The sequence below is a fragment of the Mirounga leonina genome, unplaced genomic scaffold, assembly GCF_011800145.1.
Source record: "Mirounga leonina isolate KUSES-001 unplaced genomic scaffold, KU_Mleo_1.0 Mir_53, whole genome shotgun sequence".
Classification (NCBI taxonomy): domain Eukaryota; kingdom Metazoa; phylum Chordata; class Mammalia; order Carnivora; family Phocidae; genus Mirounga; species Mirounga leonina.
In genome coordinates, this window is record NW_023270807.1 from 18,414,337 (window position 1) to 18,434,692 (window position 20,356).

The 20,356-nt window shown below is 47.4% G+C and overlaps 1 protein-coding gene across 6 annotated transcripts in view; it reads right to left on the minus strand.

Moving 5' to 3' along the window:
* TRAM2 (translocation associated membrane protein 2) overlaps positions 1-20,356 on the minus strand; it is a 162,805-nt gene that overhangs the window by 18,591 nt on the left and 123,858 nt on the right. For 3 of the 6 annotated variants that reach the window (XM_034991292.1, XM_034991293.1, XM_034991288.1), the window contains one exon: positions 1,469-1,603. The exons of 2 other annotated variants lie outside the window; for them this stretch is intronic. In XM_034991292.1, coding sequence (XP_034847183.1) covers positions 1,469-1,559 — 91 coding nt within the window. In that variant the 5' untranslated portion in view covers positions 1,560-1,603. Of the gene's footprint in view, positions 1-1,468; positions 1,604-1,992; positions 2,101-20,356 lie in introns of those variants that run through there. One more of the 6 variants, XM_034991291.1, reaches the window with a different exon arrangement.

The window sequence follows — 20,356 nt, forward strand, 5'->3', positions numbered from 1 at the left end:
GGTAAGAAGAGCCACATTGGCATCCCTGGGCTGAGGAAGTGCTGTGGGACCCCAAACTGGAGACCTCTGAAGCAGAATGTGCCGTGCTGTACCCCTAGATGCAGAAGACAGCTTCGTCCCTAGAATCCTACCCAACCTCTGGACGCGGCCCTTGGGAAGTGCCGACGGGGAGGGTTATGCCATGATGACTACCTCCCCTGCCTCTGGGCAGGAGAGCACGGTGGTTAGGAGGCAGGGTGGGAGACAAGCAATCTCCAGCTCACCCTGGCTGTGTGACTAGGCAGAAGTAACCAACCTCTCTGAGCCGCAATTTCCTTCCCTGTAAGATGGGACTGCAGCCTTCAGTAGGGAAGCATGCAGTGGGGGCTAGAAGTGTGGACTCAGAAGCCTCAGTTTGTATCACAGCTCTGTCATTTCCTATGTGACGCTGGGACACCGCTCTATGTGACCTTTCTGTGCCTCAGTTTCCTTATCTGTAAAATGAGGGCAAAAGTAGTTCCCGTATCGTAGGGTTTCCCTGAGAATCAGAGGACTTCAATGCAAAGGGCTCAGAACTCTATCTAGCACACAGTAAGTGCTACAGATGTATTTGTGACTATTTTTGTTGTTGGGCTAGCGTGAGCATTAAATGAAATTATTTGTATGTGAGGTGCTGATCACCGTGTCTACACCCATAGCGAGCATGCAATAAATGGTAGTTGGATGAAGTATCACTTAATGGCAATAAATCAGATAAGAATCCCAGACGTACAAGCCTTGTAAAGCTCTGCGGTGGCAGCCTCGTGTTCCACGGACGGAGGAGGGTTTCTACCTTCGTTCCAGTTAGCAGGCTAGGGATGCCAGGGCTCGTGAACCCAGGCCTGGATCTCTGCCACTCACATGCCGAATCACACACCCATGAGTCATCGCTCTCTGCCGGGATGCATTTACCAGAAGGTAGACGGGGGTCGGGGAGCTTCAGGGTGGCCACAGAACGGAGCAGAGCCACGCCCCACCCTCTGCCACCCTGGACTTAGGAGAATGGACGGTCCACGGTGCCGAGGGGTGGGAGGGCAGCGAGCCCGGGAGCCCCGAGGTCAGACAGACTTGCCTGTTTCCTCTGCCGCCGCCTTTCCACAAGGACCTGCCCGTGAGGGGCCCCGGGCTAACTGCCAAAGTGTGGAGAGGAGGGACACTGGCCCAGCTTCGGAGCACGCAGACCGGTGAGGAGACGGACAAGCAAACGTACAATGACCCCACGGACAGGCACACGGGGCCAAGAGGTACACAGAGCGCCCCAGGGAGCCACGGCAGGCCAGGGCCCAACACCAGCTGGGGTGGGGGTGGCGGGGGGGGGGGGGGGGGGACAGGACAATGTCGGAACCTGGGGGTAAGCACAGGTGGTCAAGTGGGGGAGGAGCATCTAGGCAGAGGCGGCGACAGCTCCAGAGGATGAGGCCAGGGTGGCGGGGGAGGCCACAGTGAATGCCTGGGTGCCCCGTGAAAGGGGGTGGACTTGATCCTGAAGGCAACACGGACACATCGGAGAATTCAGATTCAACAGGCAAACGATGAAACATGGGCTTAGGGAAGTGGACTCCAGCAACGGTGAATGATGGCGTGCCTGGAGGTGAAGACACCGGTCAGGGGGGCTCTGCCGCCGTGATCCACATCGGGAACCACAGAGGCCTGCAGTAAAGCAGGATGACGGCCGTCGGTGAGAAGGGGCAGCACGCGGCGCCGGGCCCTCCCAGGGGCTGAGGGCTGGGTGGGGGTGCATGGGGAAGAGGCAGGCATGGGGGCCGGAGAAGGCACTGGAGGTGGGAGGACAGCTGGGAGGACACTTGCCCCGCCTCCTTCAGAAGGGAGGACCAAAGCACACACACTCGATGGGGGCATATTTTGAAACCATAAAATAAACACATGCAAAGTTTCGTCGAGACCAGCATTACCAGGCAAAATGGGATTTATATTCAACCAAACAAGCACGGTCCCAGAGTAGTGAGACAACACCTGTCAAGACTTTGGATTATCTTCTTTAAAGCCTCTTCAGAGCCACCTGCCGTTCTTCACCCCAAATACCATGGTTCCAAAGAGATGCGACCCTTGCTTTCGATCCCTCTTGAAACAAGAATGAGTGCGTGAATATAGTCGTTCATCCCTTCGCTGTTGAGAGCGACATGCGTGTTTTTCCATCAACAAATAGCCCAAGTGCACGGCTCCATTCTGGGTGCCAGGAGAAGACCATGAACAAGGTGGGCCCGGCCCTGCCCTCCTGGAGCATCGTGAGTGCACACCAAATACTCACACTAAAAAACCGGAGGCTGAAACTACAACACAGCAGCAGCAAAACCCACACAAACCACCAGAGTAAAAAATGGGCAGAGGACTTGAATAGACATTTATCAAAAAAAGACATACGAATGGCCAACAGGTATATGACGAAGTGCCCACCATCACTATCATTAGGGAAATGCAAATCAAAACCATGATACAACCTCCCATCCATTAGAATGGCTACTTTTTTTTTTTTTTAAAAACACCAAAAGACAGGAAATAACAAGTGTTGGTGAGGACGTAGATAAATTGGAGCTTCTGTACAGACTGTGGGAATGTAAAATGGGACAGCCACTATGGAAAGCAGTATGGTAGTTCCTAAAATATTAAAAATAGTAAACTCAAAATGGATGAAAGACCTAAACATAAGATCTGAAGCCATAAAAACTCCTAAACAAACACATAGGCAGTAATCTCTTGGACATCAGCCTTAGCAACTTTTTTTTGGATCTGTCCCCTGAGGTAAGGGAAACAAAAACAAAAATAAACTACTGGGCCTACTCCAAAATAAAAAGCTTCTGCAGAACAAAGGAAATAAAACAAAAAGGCAACCTACAGAATGGAAGAAGGTATTTGCAAATGATCTATCCAATAAGGGGTTAATATGCAAAATATATAAAGAATTTATACAAGTCAACACACACACAATAATGATCTGATTAAAAATGGGCAGGGGACCTGAATAGACATGGTTCCACAGAAGACATCCAGATGGCCGACACATGAAAAGATGCTCAACATCACTCATCAAAATCAAAAACCACAATGGGAGAATACGTCACATCTGTCAGATGGCTATAATCAGACAAGAAATAAGCGTGGGTGACAATGTGGAGAATAGCCTTGTGCACTGTAGTGGGAATGTAAATTGGTCCAACCACTGTGGAAAACAGTATGGAGGTTCCCCCCCAAAAATAGAAATAGAACTACCATACAATCCAGCAGTTCTACTATGGGTATTGACCCAAAGCAAATGAAATCACTCATTTGGAAAGATATCTGCACCCCTATGTTTACTGCAGCAGTATTTATAACAGCCACATTATGGAAGCAGCCTGAGGGTCCACTGAGAAGATGAATGGATAAAGAAGATGTAATCGGATATTACTCCGCCATAAAAAAAGGAGATCTTGCCATTTGTGACAGTATGGATGGACCCTACGGGTATTATGCTAAGTGAAGTCAGACAAATAAAAATACCTTATGGTTTCACTTATATGCGGCATGTAAGAAACAAAAAAACCACCAGACTCCTATATACAGAGAGCAAACTGGTGTCTGCCCGAGGGTGGGGGTGGCGGTGGGGGATGGGTGAAATAAGTGAAGGGGATTAAGAGGTACACCCTACCAGTTATAAACTAAGTCAGGGGGGTGAAAAGTACAACATAGGGATAGAGTCAACAACATTGTAGTATCGCCATATGGTGACAACACCCAGGGTGGTGAGCACAGTGTTGTGAACAGAACTGTCCAATCACTAGGTTGTACACCTGAAACTAATACAGCACTGTAGGGCAGCTATATTTCCATCAAAAAAAATTAAAAATAGAGTTACCGTATGATCCTGCAATTCCACTTCGGGGTACATGCTCGAAACAACTGAAAGCCGGATCTCCAAGTACTATTTGGGTACCCATGTTCATAGCAACACTTTTCACAATAGCCAAAGGTAGAAATGAGCCAAGTGTCTATTGACAGATGGATGGACAAACAAAATGCAGTAGACCCACAAAAGAATATTACTCAGCCTTAAAAAGGAAGGAAATCCTGTCGTGGGCTACGGCACAGATGAACCTGCAGGTGTATGTAGTCTGATTCATAGACACAAACCAGAACGCCCGGGAGCGGGGGCCGGAGGGAAACGGGGAGTTGCTAGTCAATAGCCACAAAGTTGTGGTTCTGCAAGCACAGGGTTCTGGAGATGGGCTGCTCCACAGCATCCATGTATTTAACACTACTGAACTGTACACTTAGAAATGGGGACGATGGCAAATTTTATCCTCTACTTAATTAAAAACCCACCCCCAGTGGCCAGGTGTTAGGTAAGTACTCTGACCAAAGGCTGAAGGGGAAGGAACAGGGAGCAGAAGCATCGCTCGCTCAAGGAAGGGACACAGCCGAGCTGTGCAGGGGGAGAGCGCTGGCGAGGGCAGAGGCCCCAGGCAGATGGGGTGGGGGGGTGGGGATGAGGTTGGAGCAGGGGTCTGGGAGGCTGCAGAGGTGGGAGGGCCAGCTCATGACCTTCAGGTCCCCTGACAGGTCCCGGCAAGGTCTGAAAGGCACTGGCAGGCTCCTGAGGCTTTCAGGCCCGTATTTATGAAGCTCACTCTTCCTGCCACATGGAGAAGAACTAGAGAAGCGTACACAGAAGGCAGAGGGCATGGTGGCAGAGCCACGGCAAGAAGACACATCCGGATAGATGTGGGTGACGGAGCAGCCCTGGGGAATGGTTCTCAAGTTCCTTCTGGAACCTCATCGGCACTCTGGAGCCTTCCTTCATGGTTTCAGCATTCTGCGACATGTGTTCTTCTGTTTGATCTCGTGAGATGGGCAAGGAGAGCAGCGGAGGACACGGGGTTCAGAAAGGTAAGGGACAGGAGCCCTTCTCAGGGCTCCCAGGGGCTTCAGCGTCCCAGCCCAGCCACCAAACACCACCTCAGGGCCAACATGACCCACTCACCCCCACCCCTGTCCCGCATCCTTACTGGTGATGATCCATTCCCCTGAGGTCCTTCTCCTAGTCTGGTAACAAGTAGCAGCATCCACAAATACTCAAAAGCTGTGCTCTGATTCATACACAGTATCTCTGGTGCTTTCCCCTGATCCGCTATCTCCCCACTTCTGATCAAAGCAGGAAAGGAACCTGGTTTGACGGTTTGGCTCCTACTGCTCTCCACAGAGCCACGGAGGCTGGAACTTTGTGATCTTCCAGGAGGCCAGAAACCTTTACTAGTTTTGCAGAAAAGTAACTTGAAGCAGGTCTCTGAGCCGTTAGACCAGAGAGGCCCCCCTGGTCACAAGGCGCAGCAAAATGCCGACAGGTACCACCAGGTGGATAACCCAAACGAGCAAGCAATCCAGGTCTCGCAAGATCACACCTTTCAGCACAGAGGTCCGCTGCCTTAGACAGCGGACATCGCCCCTTCCACAGTACAGCTGTAAACAGAGCGCCCTCTTGGTCTATCGTTCACCTTCCTGCTTTGAGAGAGGGACCCGTTTAAGAAATAGCCACTTTCCCATAAAGAAGGCGTGGTATACACACACACAGTGGAATATTACTCAGCCATCGAAAAGAAGGAACTCTTGCCATTTCCAACGACATGGATGGAGTGACAGTACCTTATGCTAAATGAAAGCAGAGAAAGACAAAAACCAGATGATCTCACTCCTATGTGGAATTTAAGAAAACAGATGAACATATGGGAAGGGGGAGAAAGGAGAGAGGGAAACAAGCCATAAGAGACCCTTAATGACAGAGAGCAAACTGAGGGCTGATGGATGGAGGTGGGGGGGATGGGCTAGGTGGGGGATGGGTATTTAGGAGGGCACTTGTTATGAAGAGCACTGGTTGTTGTATGTGTCGAATCAGTGATTTTTTACTCCAGAAACCAATATTGCACTGTATGTTCACTAAAATTTAAATTTTAAAAAAGTTCTCAGTATAAGAAAAAAAATATATATCCACTTTCTTTTCCACCTTACTAAAAGACAGTTAAAGGGGTGCCTGGGTGGCTCAGTCATTAAGCGTCTGCTTTCGGCTCAGGTCATGAGCTCAGAGTCCTGGGATCGAGCCCCACTTCAGGCTCCCTGCTCAGCGGAGAGCCTGCTTCTCCCTCTCCCTCTGCCTGCCGCTCTGCCTACTTAAGCGCTCTGTCAAATAAATAAAATCTTTTTAAAAATAAAAGACAATTAAAACTGGAATACACAGTAACTAACAGGTAGTCTCGATGTCAGGGATGCTAGAAGGGAGGGTGACTGTGGGAAGCCACAAAGCATATGTCCCCCGGGGGTGATGAAAGAGTAGGAAAGGTGCTCCTCAGAGACTGTGGCCAGGGGAGGGGTGCAGCCCAGTGTGGCCAGATTCCTGATATTCCAGAAGCAAAGAGAAAAATTTTTACATGAAATCATCGGATTTAAAAATATTGACTAATTGAAAATTACAGAAAAAAAAAAAAACACTTCATGGGCCAACACCCCACTAGCCAAAGAAAATAAATCTGCAGGCCAACTCTGACCATGGGCCACCAATATGGAGCCTCCAGCCTACATGACCCCTGACACCCTTCCTCCTATGCACCGCCTCCCCCCCACCCCCCGCCCGAGTATGTCAATATGCCCTTCCGTAGGAATCAATCCAACTTCGGAAGAAAGCACCTTCAGTACTGATCTTCCAAGTGCAGATGCATTATTCCTCTCCCATCAAACGTGGCATTTGCTTGGCTTATCTCTGATCCCGGTTTAAAAAGAGAGCTAGAGTCATCAATACGAGCCTTGGCTGTTTTGACCACCTCTGTCAGCAGCTGTCCCTTGACGGGAGTAACGTTCTTATGGACATCCTGTTTTGCTTCCTATGACTAAGAGATACATTCCCGTTTCCTTTGGTGTCACCTGTAAGCAGCTTCTGCCGTCTGCCTTACGTGTGCCCATCTCGTCCAGGTACTCCCGTGTGGTCTCGCACGTCTTGCTGTGACTTGAGCTGGTTGGTGGCCACCTGGAGCCAACCTAGCCACCTTTCAGATCCTTAGAGTCTGGGTATCTGCCAACGAGCCTTGCGCCTGTATGTGAAAAGCTGGCTGTTCCGAGAGCATCGCTGCACAATCCGGCTGTCTCTTGGTTCCTGGTGCCCTTCCTAACGCCTGCACACCCAGGATGACAAAATGCACTTTCTGCGGGTTTCTGTGCTTACGGCCAACTCTGTTTCCACGTTATTTTGAAGTTCTAAAAGAAGAACTTAGGGGCGCCTGGGTGGCTCAGTGGGTTAAGAAGTCTGCCTTCGGCTCAGGTCATGATCCCAGGGTCCTGGGCTCACGTTCCCGGTCAGTGGGGGTCTGCTTCTCCCTCTGCCCCTCCCCCCGCTTGTGCTCTCTCTCTCTGGCACGCTCGCTCTCAAAATCTTTTTTTTTTTTTTTTAAAGATTTTATTTATTTATTCATGAGAGAGAGAGGCAGAGGGAGAAGCAGGCTCCCAAGGAGCAGGGAGCCCGATGTGGGACTCGATCCCAGGACCCTGGGATCATGACCTGAGCCGAAGGCAGACGCTTAACCATCTGAGCCACCCAGGCGCCCTCGCTCTCAAAATCTTAAAAAAATTTAAGACCTTAGATACAAAAAAAAAAAAAAAAAAACCCACCACAAGGAAAATCAAGAGGCAAATGATCACCTGGGGGAAAATATTCGTAATTCAGATGATAAATGAAAGACTAATCTTGCTAATATGTAAAGAGCTCCCACCACTTGAGGATAAAAAGATCAAAACTGCAACAGAAAAATGCACAAAGATATGAACAATTCACAAAGAGATAGCCCTTATGCATTTAAAAAGATGCTCAACCCTACACCGAAGAGAAATGCAAATTAAAACTACCGTGAACCTCCATTTCAGACCTATCAGATTGGCAAAAATCCAAAGCTTGACAATATACTCAGGCTCTCTTTCACACACCACTGATGAGAATGCAAAATGGACCCCCTCTTCGGAAGGGCAATTTGGCAATTTCTATCGAGATTACAAGTGCATCCACCCTTTGATGTGGCAACTCCACTTCTGGGAACTTATCTCACAGTGATACCTGCCATGTTCAAAATGACATGTGTACAAGGTTATGCAGCACAGCACTGTTTTAACAATAAACTAACGGCAGCAATCCACGTGGTTTTCATCTACTGGGGCCTGGTTACAGAGGTCCCAGTTCTAATGCCCTGGGGCTACTCAGAGTGGGGTTGCAGACCAGCAGCACCAGCATCAGCTGTGAGCCCAGAGATGAATGCTCGTGCAATCCACCCCAGACACTCCGGGGAAGGCCCCGGACTTCACACTTAATGAATCTCCAGGTGATTCTGATGCATACTAAATTTAAGAAGCGCCAACATAAACAATGGAGCTATTTTTAAAAATGAGAGCCCAAGATCAAAAACAGGGGAAACTAATCAGGAGATTTAGACAGCAGAGTAATGGTCGCTTTGGGAAGGGGTACTGGCTAGGAGGTCGCTGGCAGTGTGCTTCGCAGAACGTGCTAGACCTCAGGAGGGTTTGTGAGGAAAACGACGAGGCTCTCCACGTGTCGCCATGGAAGGATATCCAGGACCGATTACTCAGTGGGGGCAAAAAGCAAGGTACAGAACACACAGTATTCTACCAGTTCTAGGAGAAAGAGGAGAAAGGAAACATGCGTATTTGTATGTGCATAAAGAAACACTGGAAGGGGAGAGGAGAAATCCAGCAAGGGCACACAGGAAACAACAGGGATTACCCACAGGGGACGGGGCTGTCAAAGGAAGAGTTCAGGGTGCGAACAAGACTTTCACTGACTTTTTTGACAGGTGAGTGTAGTTTCTACTCAAAAAGTAGTCTTTAAGTAAATACATGTTCAAATTCTTCCACTTTGTACAAATAAAATTAAGAAGTGGTATCTTTCCCACCTCATTACCCGCCCCCGACCCCCACCCCCACCCCCAGGGACCCAGACCAGGCATGGAGAGACCTGAAGCTCATTTCTGGAGCTGCCTGTCGCCAGTCATGTGATCCAGGGTCTCTCTGCCCGCACTCACCCGCCCTGGACAATGAGGATCATACCATCTACCCTATACCATCAAAGGTAGAAGGATGAAATAGATAACTGATTTATAAACTGTAAAGTGCTACACAGAGGGGATCATTCTGACCACTTCCGCCAGAATCCGAAGATAAAAGAACATAACTGTCACCATGTACCACACACAAAAGGTACTCCCACGAGGGAGCTTATTTAGGATAAAGATTACAAACAACCGCCATAAACCATTTATTGAGCACATGCTCTGTGCCAGGCGCTGTAGTGAACACATCTTATAGGTGGCATCATTCGCCTCTCACAGGAGTCCTGAGTATTATGCCCATTTTACAGACCCAGCAGCTGAGGTTTAGAGGCCAGCAGCTAGTGAGGGGTGTGCCAAGCCCTCCAGCACACGGCCAGTGGCAGGAGGCCAAGGCCTCCTGGCTTTCTGACTCCCCTTCAAATCCTACAGACGGTGCATCTGTTAAACCCTGAAGGCCTGCCTTCTCCCCGAGGCGCCAGGAGAGGAGTGCGTCTGAGGACAGGCGTGGGGCCCAGGGCCTCAAAGGGCAGCATCCTGCAGCACCCTGACCTCCACTCCTACTCCGTCCAGCCAGGCTACCAGGCCATGCCCTCACTAGCCTCCCGACCCGGGAGATGGGGCCAGCGGCATCACAACCACAAGCACCACGGAGGTGCTCACACGCACTCAGCTGTTAGGAGTTGACCGTGGCTCCCCCCACCCCAAAATGATTAAGCTGAAGTCCTAACCTCTACCACCTCGGAATAGGACCTCCCTGGGAACACAGGGTCTTTACAGAGGTCAAGTTACAGTGAGATTATTAGTGTGGGCCCTAACCCAATTTGACTGATGTCCTTACAAAAAGGGGAAACTGGACATTTAGACACACACACACACACGCAAGATAGCCATCCATACGCCAAGGAGAGGCCTGGAACAGAGCCTTCACTCAGGGCCTTCAAATGAACCAACCTGCCAACACCCTGATCTTGGAACTTCTAGCCTCCAGGACTGTGAGACAATAAATTTCTGTTACTGAAGCCAGTCTGTGGTCCTTTGTTACGGCAGCCCTAGCAAAAAGTACGTGCCTTTACACGATCCTTCCTCACACCCCCCCTCCACCCAGTTAACTAAAGATCGAGCAGAGGAATTGTCAAGGTTACCATTTTAACCCCATATTACAGGACTCGGGATACATTTTTGCCAATTTTCTAGTAAAATAGGTAAGAAAAGGATATTTTCATGAAGTGAGAGAAGCAGTAAAGAGAATTTGGAGATAAAGGGCCTAACTTTGGAATTGTTTTCTTGAAGTACCAGGCCTTTTTACAAGGCTGCAAACCCCCCGCCCCAGGGCCTTCAGGGAAGAAATACAGCAATAACTCCTAGGTGCCAAGCACACACTCAGTCCCTGCTGCAGTTTACAAACATGAGGCTTCTATCTACAACCCACCTGAGCAGAGAACATGCAGCACGCGGAGAACACCTACAGGAAGGGAAAGCGTGAGCTTTAAAAAAAAAAAAAATTGAGAGCCATAAAGGAAAAATAACTCAAGGATCACATACAAAAGAAAAAAAAAAAAAAAGAAAAAGACCTAGAATCACAGCTTTTTTTCTCCCCCTGGATAAAAATAACAATGTCAACAAGTGCACTGTTAAATTAGGAATGAAATTTCAGTGGGAACTGAATAAGAAAACAATTATCAAAGCTAGACAGACAAGATTGGATCAGGAAAGACGAGAATGTGAAGAAGTAAAAATGTGGGGTGGGGTCCGGATCAGAGGGTGTGGGGGAGGGAAGGGAAAGAGCAAGAAAATTCCCCAAGAGAAGGAGGCAGCGGGTCAAGGACGCCATTGCTAGGCTTCTGGCTGGTGAGCCCTCAGCCACAGCGACTCAGGGGTTCCACTTACTTAAACCTCTGGAACTGCACACTGAAGGGGATGAATCCTCTGGGCTGTTACAAGCAAATGGAGAAATCAGGTCTAGGCTGGAAAGGGTCACTGGAGGTGCTGAGGTGTTCACCTTGTGAAAACTCACCGAGCTGACCACTTATGGTTTGTCCACTTTTCTACACAATTGTTAGGCTTTGATAACAGGTGCCCTGGCGTGAAGGTGTCCTCCCCCAGCCCCAAATTCACATGTTGGAGTCCTAATGTCCTCACGTCAATGTAAAGGTGTTAGAGGTAGGGGCCTTCGGGAGGTGCCTGGGTCACGAGGTGAAGCCTTCGTGGATGGGGAACATCCCTTACAAGGGAACCCACAGTGCTCCCTGCCGCCCCCCCGACCCTCTCAGGAGGCAACAAGACGTCTGTGCCTGGAAGAGAGCCCTCACCTGACCCTGCTGGCACCCTCATCTCAGACTTCCAGCCTCCAGACCGGGGAGAAGTAAGTTTCTGTTGTTTATAAGCCACCTAGTCTGTGGTAGTTTGTTTGAGCAGACCAAATAGAGGAAGGCAGTAAGTTCAAGAACAAGTTTCAGTTTACGGATGGGGGTCACTGGCTATCAGTCCTGGGTCAGAGGCTCCCCACTCTTTTTCAGATGGTTGACCAATAAGGCCAGGGACACTGGGGAATGTGGGTTTTTTTCTTATTCATACAGACAGGACTCTAGGGCCAAAGGGAATCTTGGGGGCTGTTTGGCCCGAGGGGCCAGGACAGAGCCAGGTCTTTGCCTCCCTGGTGGGTCCCCCCCTCTCCCTACCACCCCACTTGGCAAACCCAGCCTTCCCACGGCCTGCCCGGGCCCTCGTGCTGCATGGGGTGGGAGCAGCCCAGCCTGTGGTGGATCCCTGGGAAGGTCTGTGTGTCTCAGCTCTCTCAGGGGAAAAAGGATGGGGCCAGGCTAGCTGAGCCTCGAGTATCCTCCAGCTGGGTAGGCCACAGGTCCAGGGTGGGTAGCCTGCTCTGTCATCAAGCAAGGCTCCGTCTCCAGAGCCACTGCTGCCCACCTGTCTCTTCCCTTTTGTCCCCCACAAGCTTATCTGACAAACAGGGGCTCAGTCTGATACGTGATGCCAGTCTTTCAAGTACGTGATACGAGCAGGAGACAAGACTAATTCCTGCCAGGCAGCACAGGGAACAAAAACACACTCTGAGCCCTGGACAAAGGCATTCAGCTGAATGAGGCCTGAGAACCATCCGTCTGAGGGGGTTTTACAGCAGTGTGTGTCTCGTCCTACCAGGGACCATGAGAACCACGGCCAAGCTCTGGTGGGGGAGGTCCCCGGCCTTTGCATCCCTAGCTACAAAATGTCGCCCAGCAGCTGGGGGCAATAAAGCCACCGAGGACCACGCGAGCCAGGGATGTGTCCTTGTCACCTCTGAGGACTACAAAACAAACCCTTTTCCTGAAGGGGTCCCTCAGCCTTGTTGATCGAGGGGTGCAGCAACAGGCTCAGGAATGTACAGCTACCGTGACCCCTGCCCACACTGCCTTACAAACGTGGCCATGACTTCTTGGGGAGCTATGGCCCAGCTCGAAACCAAATCTACCCCGTGGTACTCCTCACCTCCCTCCACCACCACCCGCGCCCCCTCGCCCCCAGAGACCAAAGAGTTCTAGAAGAACCAAAATTGGAAGAGCACAGAAACATACAAACGAGGGCGCCTGGGTGGCTCAGTTGGTTAAGCGACTGCCTTCAGCTCAGGTCATGATCCTGGAGTCCCAGGATCGAGTCCCGCATCGGGCTCCCTGACCCTCCCCCCTCTCATGTGCTCTCTCTCTCTCTCATTCGCTCTGTCTCAAATAAATAAATAAAAATCTTTAAAAAAAAAAAAAAAGAAAGAAACACACAAACGAGTTACAGGACCGAGTGGGTCTCCGTGTCTTACCTCTGAGGTCCGAAGCACAGGGTCGTTTCAAAGCCTGCCTGGTGCTTTTTATGCAAGGCACTGTTAACAGCACTTTCCCGTCTTTACAGGAATCACCTGTGGCTCTCCTTAAACAGCCAGATCTGGGGGCGCCTGAGTGGCTCAGTCCATTAAGTGGCTGACTCTTGTTTTCCACTCAGGTCATGATCTCAGGGGCCTGGGATCGAGCCCCGCATTGGGCTCCATGCTTGGCCGGGAGTCTGCTTGAGATTCTCTCTCTCCCTCTGCCCCTCCCCCTGCTCAAGTGCCAGCACACTCTCTCTCTCTCAAATAAATAAATAAATCTTAAAAAAAAAAAAAGCAAGATCTGACGCAGTTGTGTGGTGGGGCCTGGGAGCCTGCATGTCTAAAAAGTTCCCAGGTAATGTGAATGGTGCGGGTCCAAGGACAATTTGAGGGGCAAGCACTTAAGAGGACTCCCGGGGCTTCCTGCAATCAGAAAACACATGGGCTTGAGACCGTGACCATAGCTCTCAATTTTGCAGATGAAAGACGGAGACAACAAATGTTAAACAGTTCACCCAAGACAAGGGAGCAAATTAGCGGCACAACCCAAAACAACCTTATAAATGTTAAGCCCATTTGGGGTCACTTGTTCTAGATTAGATGAAAAGCTAGCAGGCCTTGAGTCATTCGGCAGATTAGCGGCACAACCCAAAACAACCTTGTAAATGCTCAACCTTGTAAAAAGCCATCCGGAGTCACCTGCTCTGGATTAGACGGAAGGGTCTGTCTGTGTAAAGAATCATCTTCTGAGCTTTTACATTCTATTTCTGGCCATAACACCAACACGTTGTGGTATTTGAATCAGAAAGAAGACTCGGGGTCTAATGGTAAGACCAAAAACTGGACATTTTATTCCCTGCCAGAGCTGGGCAGGGTGTGTGGTTGCCAGATAAAACACAAGACGACTGGGGTACCTGGGTCAGTTAAGCGCCCGACTCTTGGTCTCAGCTTAGGTCTTGATCTCAGAGTTGTTGAGTTCAAGCCCAGCCCAGAGTGGAGCCTACTCAAAAAAAAAAAAAAAAAAGACCAGTTAAATTTCAGATAGATAACGAATTTTCTAGTATAACTATGTCCCATGTATAATCTGGGATACACTCATACGAAAAAAGAAAAAAGAAAATACTGTTTATCTGAAATTCAAATTTAACTGGCAGTCCTGGATTTCTGTTTGCTAAGTCTGGCAACCCTGACAGGGTAGCAAAATGGGAATAAGGACAGCAGGGATTTGGTAATAAGGAACACTTCCTGCTTCATTGCTGTTGACTTTAAAGAAAAACACAAAGATGAAGCATGACCGGCATTCCATCAGGATGCGCACAACTTATTACTACAAGAGTAATGCCCATCTCTCTGAATGGGGCTTAATCTTCTTAGCCAGCTCATTATAATGGGACAAAATCATACATTTATGGCTGGTATTATGAGTTGAATCGCATCCCTGCAAATTCATCTGTTGAAGTCCTAACCCCCGCCACTTCAGAACGTGACCTTATTTAGATATAGAAGCGTAGCAGATGCCATGAGTGAAGATGAGGTCACAGTGGGGTAGAGTGGGCCCCTAATCTAATGTGACTGATGTCCTTATAAAAAGGCGAAACGTGGATGCGGAGACTGACATGCACGCAGAGCAAATGCCATATGAAGACAGGCGTTCTGCAGCCACAAGCCAAGGAACCAGAAGCCAGGGCTGAGCCTGCAGAGGGAGCGTAGCCCTGCTGATGCCTTGACCTTGGACTTCTTGCCTCCAGAACTGTAAGACAATGAATCTCTGTTGGTAAGCCACCCAGTTTGTGGCACTTTTGTGACCTTAGCCCTATACACAGATGCAGGGAGCTGGAAGGAGGGAAGAAAGAAGGAAAGAGGCATTACCATTAGCTATTGTCCGCAGAACTTGAAAACCTCAGCCAAGGAAAGACACGGGGATTCAGAGATGGGAGACCACTTTCTATGAATACAGCCACTGCTCTACTAAATGTCCAATTTAAGGGACGCCTGGGTGGCTCAGTCGGTTAAGTGTCTGCCTTCGGCTCAGGTCATGATCCCAGGGTCCTGGGGTCGAGTCCAACTTCGGACTCTTTGCTCAGTGGGAGTCTGCTTCTCCCTCTCCCGCTCCCCCTGCTCTTGCGCTCTCTCTTTCTATCTCAGATAAATAAATAAAATCTTTTTAAAATAAATAAATAAATGTCGAGGGGTGCTGGGTGGCTCAGTTGGTTAAATGACTGCCTTCGGCTCAGGTCATGATCCTGGAGTCCCGGGATCGAGTCCCGCATCGGGCTCTCTGCTCAGCAAGGGGTCTGCTTCTCCCTCTGACCCTCTTCCCTCTCGTGCTCTCTGTCTCTCATTCTCTCTCTCTCAAATAAATAAATAAAATCTTAAAAAAAAAATTCTTATAGGGCGCCTGGGTGGCTCAGTTGGTTAGGCGACTGCCTTCGGCTCAGGTCATGATCCTGGAGTCCCAGGATCGAGTCCCGCATCGGGCTCTCTGCTCGGCAGGGAGTCTGCTTCTCCCTCTGCCCCTCCCCCCTCTCATGCTCTCTATCTCATTCTCTCTCTCAAATAAATAAATAAAATCTAAAAAAAAAAAAAAAATTCTTATAAAAAAATAAATAAATAAATGTCAAATTGAAAAACAAATAAATAAATGTTGAACTGAGCAAGTTAACACAATTTAAATAAACCTTAGAAACCGGGATTTACCCAGGTTATACAAAAAGGATACGTTCCCAAGCACCCTCAGCCTTAAAGAGATTTGGGAGGAGGGCTCTAAAAATCGCAACCTCAACAGACCTGTTATTGTGAACTGCTGTTTTCCCATGAGAAGTTTGCTTTCCTTCTGTACTTACAAACCAAACATGACCGTACGGAACTGGTGCTTAAGGAGGCCCAACACAAAATTAAGCAGGCCGTTCTGATTTCATTGCTTCTCTTGATTATTTGCTTGTCATATTTCAACTTGCCCCAAATGGCAAGATTTAAGCAAGAGATAGGCTATTTAACAATACTTTATCCTCTTTTTCTAAAGTAACTGAAACCTCCTCGTTTCAGTATGGATTATAATGTAAATGTACCTTCACCTTTACCCAGGCCTTCTTCTGTCCTGGAGGAGGATGCCAGGAGCAGAATTCAATAACCCCACCCTAGAAAAATGCCAAACCCAGCTGGCTCCAGTCACACTGGCCTTCGTTTTCAGGCACTAGAACGTGCCAAGATATTTGTTTCTCACTTGAGGCCTTCACACATGCTAATCCCTGTGCCTGGAATGTTCTTTCTCTTGCCTGGACTCTCTCCCTATGCCCCCAACACAACTTATCACACATACTCGGCTCCAATATCAGCTTCTCAGCAACAGCTTCTGTCCTTACTTTTTCATTTTTCTTTATCACACATAAGCTTATCTATTCCCTTCACCACCCCTACCACAACCATAATTTTTTATTATTTACTTGCTTATTATCAATCCCTCCCTAATAAATGGTGAGCTCCAGGAATCAGAAATCAGACGTGTTCTGTGCACCAAAAATAGACACACAGATCAATAGAATAGAAGAGAGAGCCCAGAAATAAACCTACGCTTATATGGTCAATTAATCTATGACAAAGGAGGCAAGAATATACAATGGGGGAAAGACAGTCTCTTCAATAAATGGTGTTGGGAAAACTGGACAGCCACATGCAAAAGAATGAAACTGGACCACTTTCTGACATCACACACACAAATGTGGGACCTAAAACCATAAAAATCCAAAAAGAGAACACAGGCAGTAATTTCTCTGACATGGGCTATAGCAACATTTTTCTAGAAATGTCTCCTGAGGCAAGGGAAACAAAAGCAAAAGCAAACTATTGGGACTACACCAAAATAAAAAGCTTCTGCACACCCAAGGAAACAGTCAACAAAACAAAAAGGCAGCCTACAGAATGGGAAAAGATACTTGCAAGTGATCTATCTGGTAAGGGGCTAATATCTAAAATATGTAAAGGACTCCTACAACTCCATGCCAAAAAAAAATAATCTAATTGAAAATGGGTAGAGAACCGGAACAGACATGTTTCCAAAGAAAACACACAGATGGCCAACAGACACGTGGAAAGTAGCTCAACATCACCATTCATCAGGGAAATGAAAATCAAAACAATGAGAGAATACCTCACACTTCTCAGAATGGCTAGAATCAGACACAAAACTAACAGGTGTTGGTGAGGATGTGGAGAATAGGGAACCCATGTGCACTGCTGGTGGGAGTGTAAATTGGTCCAACCACTGTGGAAAACAGCATGGAGGCTCCTCAAAAAATTAAAAATAGAAATACCATATGACCCAATAATTCCACTACTGGATACTTCCCCAAAGAAAGCAAAAACACTCATTCAAAAAGATATATGCATCCCTATGTTCATTACAGCATTATTTATAGTAACCAAGACATGGAAGCAACCAAAGTGTTCATCCGTAGATGAATGAATAAGGAAGATGTGGGGCATATGTGTGTGTGTGTGTGTGTAATAGAAAGAGAGAACAGGATATTACACAGCCATAAAAAAAAAAAGATGAGATCTTGCCATTTATGACAACAAGGATGGACCTAGAGGGTACCACGTTAAGTGAAATAAATCAGAGAAAGACAAATACCATATGATTTCACTTATATGTGAAATCTAAAAAACAAAGCAAATGAATAAACAAAAAGCAGAATGAAGGACTCCTGGGTGGCTCAGTTGGTTAAGCGTCTTGACTCTTGACCCCAACTCAGGTCTTGATCTCAGGGTTGTAAGTTCAAGCCCTGCTTTGGGCTCCACACTAGGCATGGAGCCTACTTAAAAAAAAGAAGAAGAAGAAAGACGAAAGAAGAGGAAGAAGAAGAAGAAGAAGAAGAGGAAGAGGAAGAAGAAGGAGAAGAAGGAGAAGAAGAAGAAGGAGAAGGAGAAGGAGAAGGAGAAGGAGGAGGAGGAGGAGGAGGAGGAGGAGGAGGAGGAGGAGAAGGAGAAAAAGAAGAAGAAGAAGAAGAAGGAGGAGGAGGAGGAGGGGAGGACTGGAAGAGGAAGAAGGAAAAAAAAATGAAAAAAGAGCAGAATCAGACCTATAAATACAGAGAACAAACTGTATTGTTCTCTGATGGCTACCTGAAGGGAGAAGGGAAGAGAATGGGCAAAATGGGGGAAGGGGGAGGAGAGACCCTTCTAGTTATGGAAAGAAGGGTCACAGGAAGAGAAGGCACAGCATAAGGAATGTAGCCCATGATACTGTAATAGCACCGAATGCTGACAGATGGCAGCTACGCTTGCGGTGAGCCGAGCACAAGGTATAAACTTGTCTCATCGCTAAGTTGCACACCTGAAACTAACGTAACATTGTATGTCAACTATATCCAAATAAAAAAATTGAAAAATTAAAATTAAAAACTTTAATTCATTTCACCCTCTGCTTGCTTGTTCATGGTTTCCCAGAACTCAGATGTAATTCTTACCTCTTTGCTCATCTACAAATAGGTCGTACCCCTCCCAGATTGCTTTTTAATGAAAATTTAAAATAACAATTTCTTTTAAAAAAGAAGGAAAGAAATCAGACATGTTTTGTAAATTACTTAACACCCAGGGCCTGGAGCACAGGAGGCACGCAAACATTCGTCTGGATTGATCAATTAATTAATTATTTGAAACAAACAAATGAGGGGCACCCGGGTGGCTCAGTCGGTTAAGCATCCAACTCTTGATTTCAGCACAGGTCATGATCTCAGGGTCCTGGAATCGAGTCCCATATTGGGCTCCACGCTCAGCCAGGAGTCTGCTTGAGGATTCTCTCTCTTCCTCTCCCTCTGCCCCTCCCCCTGCCTCTCTCTCTCTCTCAAGTAAATAATCTTTAAAACAAAACAAAATAAATGAGAGCATGGTATGATCAATAGTGGCAAACCTCTAAATCCTGGTGGGAAGCTCTTTATGCTCAGAGGCTCCAGGTTCAGCCCTGGAGCCAGAAGTCTACCTTCTCATCCCAGCAGGAGATGGACTCTTTGAGGATATCACTTGTCTGCTGATTTCTCTGGGAAAGTTTCAGACTCAGAAATCGACCCTCCGCTCGTGATCTGGCTTACAAATGCAGGTGTATCTCATTTTATTGCACATCGCTTTATTGCACTTTGTAGACACTGCATTTTTTTTTACAAATTGAAGGCTTAATGGTCACCCTGTGTCAAGCAAGTGTATCGGGGCCATTTTCCCAACAGCATTTGCTCACTTGCCTCTGTGTCACATTTTGGTAACTCTTAAAATATTTCAAAGGCTTCTGTTATTATTATGTTTGCTGCGGTCATCTGTGATCAGAGATTACAACTCACTGAAAGCTCAAATGATGGTTAGCATTTGTTGGCGATAAACTTTTTACTTAAGATGCGAATCTGCTTTTTAGACATAATGCTATTGCACACTTAACAGGCTAGAGTGTAGACACAGCTTTTATATGCATGGGGAAACCAAAAAATTCATCTGATATGCTTTACTGCACTATTCATTTTACGACGGTGGTCTGGAACCAAACCCACAGTATCTCTGAGGCCCTTCCTATAATAAAAGCATGCCCTGGTCACACACACATCAGCTGCTGTGGTCCCCAGGACAATAGTTTCCCATGCTAAATTAATAAAGCAGTGTTGGGTTATGACCTGGCTTCCCATATAAATGGACTTCAGGGAGAAATGCAATGAAAATACCAACACAACATTCGACAGCTGGATCTCTCTTTATAAATTAATAAATCGGCATCCTGACACTAAAAAAAAAAAAAAAAGCCTCTCCATTTTAAATTTGAAAAAAAAAACCTTAAAAGCTTAGGAGTTATGGGTCATAAGAATTAGATGACAGAGGGTATTTTGGCAATGCATATATAAAACCTTTAAAATGTACATAGTACTTGACCCAGAAATTCAAGTAGTAGGAACGTATCCCAAGAAAATAATCAGAAATGCATGTTAAAATTTAGTCCCAAGAATGTTTACTGTAGCACTGTCTACAACAGAAGCTGGAAACTTAAATATCCAATAATATGGGATTGAATAGATAATTTGTTGTAATCCCTATTAAGAAATACTCTGGGGGTGCCTGGGTGGCTCAGTTGGTTGGGCGACTGCCTTCGGCTCGGGTCATGATCCTGGAGTCCCAGGATCAAGTCCTGCATCGGGCTCCCTGCTTGGCAGGGAGTCTGCTTCTCCCTCTGACCCTCCTCCCTCTCATGCTCTCTGTCTCTCATTCTCTCTGTCTCAAATAAATAAAAATAAAAATCTTTAAAAAAAAAAAAAAAAAGAAATACTCTGCAGCTGGGGCACCTGGGTGGCTCAGTTGGTTAAGCAACTACCTACGGCTCAGGTCATGACCCTAGGGTCCTGGGATCGAGTCCTGCAACAGG